Source organism: Haemaphysalis longicornis, unplaced genomic scaffold (genome assembly GCF_048455015.1).
Source record: "Haemaphysalis longicornis isolate Haplotype H1 unplaced genomic scaffold, Haemaphysalis longicornis Haplotype H1 scaffold_15, whole genome shotgun sequence".
NCBI classification, from domain to species: Eukaryota; Metazoa; Arthropoda; class Arachnida; order Ixodida; family Ixodidae; genus Haemaphysalis; species Haemaphysalis longicornis.
Window position 1 is genome coordinate 20,081,290 of NW_027526257.1, and position 5,350 is coordinate 20,086,639.

Here is a 5,350-nt window from a genome sequence, read left to right on the forward strand (position 1 = left end):
TGGTGTGTAGTTTGATAAATCGTGGCAAGAGCCTTCAAATTCGTTTAGGAGAAAACTGAAATGGTGGTTTTGCCACGACTTGCTGCTTTCCGGGTCAATGAGGCCGCGGAGAATACTACAAAATATTTCATTTCATTTCATTTCATTTATTTACTCTCAATGCCGTGAGGCGTTACAAAGAGGAGGGGTACAATATTGAATAACAAAAGAAAAGAAAACAGCAGGGTGGTTACAAAAAGTGATTGCTGACTGCGGATTTGAAGTGCGCAGCGTCACTGATGGAGACGATGGAGGCTGGAAGGTGATTCCACTGCAAGCTGGTCATTGGAACAAACGAGTTCAGGTAGATGTTTGTTCGGGAGTATGGCACACCAACTTTTAACGGATGATCAATGCGTGATGACACGTATGGGGGAACTGAAAAAAGGGACTGCTTTAAGGTCTGATTGGTGTAAAATATTTTATGGAAAACACATAGGCGGGATATCACACGACGGGTTGCAAGATCAGGCATTTGTACTATTTGTTTCATGTTAGTGACACTGGATGACCGGGAATAATCAGAAAGAATGAAACGAGTGGCCCGATTTTGGATAGCTTCCAGTGTGTAGACAAGATTGGCAGAATGTGGATCCCATACAGAAGAGGCGTATTCAATCTTCGGCCGTACAAGAGTTTTGTAAAGCTGCAGTTTTAATGAAGTGGGAGCTCGAGAGAAATTTCGTCGGAGGAAGCCGAGCATGCGGTTCGCATTATTGCTAATATATTCAATGTGCGGCTGCCACGAAAGGTTATCTGAAATCTGAACGCCAAGGTATTTGTAGGTGGTAACCGATGAAAGAGGGGAGCCGTTAAGGAAATATGTGTTTACAGGGGTGTGCTTGATTGTTCGTGTTAACCTCATATATTTGCACTTGTCGACGTTTAGTTTCATTAGCCAGGTGTTGCACCAGGCTGAAATTGTGTTAAGGTCGGTTTGAAGTTTTGAGGGGTCAGAAGGTTCAGATATATTTCTATATATAACACAATCGTCAGCGAAAAGACGTATTGATGAGGTTATGGCATCAGGGCGATCATTAATATAAATTAGGAAGAGAAGAGGCCCCAATACTGATCCCTGAGGGACACCAGATGTAACGGGACAGTGAGGAGATTCGTTATCATTGATAGTTACATATTGAAAGCGATTCTGCAAAAAACATTCAATCCACCTTAAAATGGTAGGGTCAATGCTCAGTTTGCTAAGTTTATAAAGTAGTAGTGGCTGGGACACGCAGTCAAATGCCTTCGCGAAATCAATGAAAATGCAATCGACTACTGACGTAAGATCCAACAAAGAACAGAGATCATTAGTAAAGGTGATCAGTTGAGTTTCACAAGAATGATTTTTGCGAAAACCGTGTTGGTAAACTGTAAAAAATGAATTAGATTCTAGAAAACTCATCAAGTTAGTGTAGATGATGTGTTCGAGTAGTTTGCATGGGATCGATGTAAGAGAAATGGGTCGATAGTTAAAAGGGGAGAACACTTCACCAGACTTGTATACTGGAATCACCTTTCCACCCTTCCAGTCGTCGGGTAGTAAGGAACACTGTAAAGACTGTGAAAAAATATAAGAAAGGATCAATGAGGAGTTCACATTGGTACTTTTCAAAAACTTATAATTAATCCCATCTATTCCAGAAGATGAAGAAATTTTAGCCCCCTGTATCAGCTTGAAAATTCCAGCACAGTCAATAAAAATTGGTTCCATTGGCTGAAGATATAAGCTTTCTTTAACAGGAAACGAAGTAGGCATTGTTTAGTAAAAGATAAAGAAAATGTATTGTTGAGCAACACGCAGCACTGCTCTCGTGGAACAAGTGCCCCATCAGGTGTTTTTAATTTTACATCTTTAGATCTGCTCATATTAACAGCGCTCCAGAACTTGCGGGGATCAGTTGATAAGAGGGATGGGAGCGTTCGCTGATAAAACTCGGTTTTTGCACGAGAAAGGGCTTTTTTATATTCTGATGCGACGCGCGCATAAGCCGACCACCTGTCAGCAGAACGTGATAGCCTACAGCGGCGAAAAATACGCTTTTTTTTTGTTAAGGAGCCGTTTTAGTGAGACGTTGTACCACGGTTGGCGTTTAGGACAGGATATTCGTATGAGCGGTATGTACTTATCAGTCAGCCATTGAACCTTGTTTCGAAATAAAGACCAATTAACATTGAGCGGACGCTCCCAAAATTCCGGAAGGAAATAATCTATAAAAGCTTCCAGTTCCCTATTTATGGCTTGGAAATCAGCTTTAACGTAGTCTCTAATTTGTTTAAACTGTTTGGCGGGGCGCGAAGAGGCTGACGGTATAGTGAAATGGGCAACCAAGTGGTCACTCAAAGCAGGCAAAAGCGTTAAAGATGAAACAGATTCGGGTACCGTGGTCAGTAAAAGATCAAGGGTGCTGGAAGACGACTGGGTAATGCGAGTCTGTCCTTTAACAAGTTGACTTAAGTTAAATATAGAGCAAACGTCAATAAAACTTGAGAATTCTCTAGAAGCACTGGTTGTTACAGGAAAAGGCTCGTTCCACGAAATTGCCGGAAAGTTAAAATCACCTAAAACAAACAAGGGGGCTTTAGGAAATTTGACAACCACTTGGTTTAGGCAATCATGGAATTCATCACAAACAGTAGGCGAACTGTTCGGCGGACGGTAGCAGGCACATAACAAGAAATATGCGTGATTTATCTGGATACAAATACAAAGAAATTCTAGATGCGATACAATGCGGACGTCATAAGAAGCAATGTCGTCGGATACCGCAATAAGAATGCCACCTCCTTTCCGCCCAATTCTGTCGTGCCTGTATATGGTGTAATCTGTTTTGCAATTCAGCAGTTCCTTATTGTTCACACCTTCATGCAGCCAAGTTTCGGTGAGTACAACAACATCGGCTGAGCACGCGTCAATCACGGACGATAACTCATCACGTTTATTCATCAAACTTCTAATGTTGGTGAATAGAAAAGAATGGTCGCGTTTGGGTTTCGCCTGCACGGCTGAGGATTGCTAGGTAGCGGTTGGGTGCGGTAACGGAGAGTTGGCTGGACTAATGCCTGCTGTATCATCAGTGGAAAGAGGGGCACTGTACGTCCCAATTTCGTAGACGCTATCAGTTACACTGCAATAAGTATAACACTGTTTGCCGACGTACAGCTTGTTATAACGCAAGCTGTACTGTTTCCCTGTAGCCTTGCCGAAATCATGAAGCTTTTTGCGCGAGTAGCGAGTGGCTTTACAAAAGTCTTCCTGGATTGTGATACAGGTGCCCTTAAGTTTAGCCCTTTGAGATAAAATTCGGTCTTTCGTTTTGGCAGACGCAAACTTGACAATTATAGGTCGGCACTTCTTCTCGACAAAGGAGCCTAATCTGTGTGCCCGAGAAATGCCATCAGCGGGCACTTGTTCAGAAAAGGTGGTGGTCAAAAGCTCCCGTACTTTCTCTTCAGCTGACGCCCATGTATCTGAATGACTATCGTCAATGCCGTGAAAAATCAAATTGTCCCGCCGAGCCCTGTCTTCTAAATCATCGAGCCGAGACAGCACAGCCGAATTTTCGCAGTTGACAATTTCAGCTACTGTGCGGCGAGTGTCAGCATCGTCAGTAAGGCGTTCCAGGGTGGATACCTTGTTCTCAACCGCTGCTAATCTCTCGGTAACATCAGTTACTCTATCTTCGAGCAATTTCTGGCTGGCTCTTACTTCATTTAGCGACGACATTACTTCGGCGTGGCGTGATTCCATTGTACCTGCGAGGGATTTTATAGCTTCCAGCACTTCGCTATTGGTAATCTCGGTTGCCGGTTTAGGAGGCCCAGGGTTTAACTCGATATCACCAGACAAAATAAGCAATTGCATAGCATGAACACAGTCAGTGCAAACCATCAAACGTACATGGGGGCATGGGACAAGCAGCAGACAACGGTTGCTCGTTTTTTTACAATGCAAGGAAGGTGAGCAACTAACCTGTATGAAAAACAGGAAGGGCCTAAGCAACGCCATCTTCACTGCTGCTGTCACATGCCCACTGATGGCAGCGTGTTCACGCTGGCTCTTTATGCTGTCCGAATCCCCTGGTGGCTGTGATGCGGTGGTTCCTCCGGTGTAGATGCGCAGTGGAGCCGTGTCCACGCATGGCCGCGCATAGTCCACGTGTTGAAGATAGCCGCTGGTCACCGGGGTTGTCCAAGAACGCACGAAGTAGCCAGGCTGCGGCGTTGATTCCGGGGTCAGCCGTAGAACGGTTATCGGCCACGGAGACGAGACAGCCAGTATCTGTATGAAAAACAGGAAGGGCTTAAGCAACGCCATCTTCACTGCTGCTGTCACATGCCCACTGATGGCAGGGTGTTCACGCTGGCTCTTTATGCTGTCCGAATCCCCTGGTGGCTGTGATGCGGTGGTTCCTCCGGTGTAGATGCGCAGTGGAGCCGTGTCCACGCATGGCCGCGCATAGTCCACGTGTTGAAGATAGCAGCTGGTCACCGGGGTTGTCCAAGAACGCACGAAGTAGCCAGGCTGCGGCGTTGATTCCGGGGTCAGCCGTAGAACGGTTATCGGCCACGGAGACGAGACAGCCAGTATCTGTATGAAAAACAGGAAGGGCTTAAGCAACGCCATCTTCACTGCTGCTGTCATGATCGTGAGTTCTGCATGGTGAGTTCTGCATGGGATTTGTTGTTTTTCCCATGTATTGGCCGCGAATTACCACATAAGATGTTTGGCATAGCGTTTGATGACACGATAAAAGTTTTCAAGGCGTCGCCGTAGTGTATGATTGATTTTTTGTGTTGCAGTAGCATTTGAAAAGCATTATTATCATTTTGTAGTGTGGGTGAAACTAGGCAGCAGTTTCATAAAAGTGTGATTGTTATTGGATTTTTGATAGCAAACTAAAAACGTTTTGTAAACTTTCAGCGTACTATTCATTATACAAGACTACATTTGTAGAAGAGAAATACCTGCCATAAGGAAGAGGAACATTTGTGTATCGCTACCAAAAATATATTGCAATTTTAAAATACCAGACTAAAGTTTTCTGATACCCCTGAGATATCTTCAATTTGGTATTTCATCCATCGATGACTACCTTTCGGCCAAATACCTTCATCACCGAAACCTTTTGGCTTTCTTTCAAAATACCTACAAGCAGATGGTGAATGAGACTTTGTCGGTAATTTGTGTGTAAAAGTGTCAGACACTGTATTCCTGTCCGGAAATATTTATTTTTGAAATATTTCATAACTACGATACAAAAAATTATTTATTTCGTATTTTAAGCTGTCGGCCTTAAAAAGCTATCCA

At 44.0% G+C, this 5,350-nt stretch overlaps 1 protein-coding gene across 1 annotated transcript; it reads right to left on the reverse strand.

Annotated features, from left to right (window-relative positions):
* Positions 1-223: 223 nt before the first annotated feature.
* LOC144165772 (uncharacterized) lies at positions 224-4,372 on the reverse strand. The gene is made up of 3 exons (XM_077695545.1): positions 4,013-4,372; positions 1,534-1,600; positions 224-417 (listed from the first exon to the last, which is right to left on the reverse strand). Exons 1-3 carry the CDS (start codon positions 4,355-4,357, stop codon positions 230-232), a joined length of 600 nt encoding a protein of 199 aa, XP_077551671.1. The 5' UTR covers positions 4,358-4,372; the 3' UTR covers positions 224-229.
* Between the last annotated feature and the right edge of the window lie 978 nt (positions 4,373-5,350).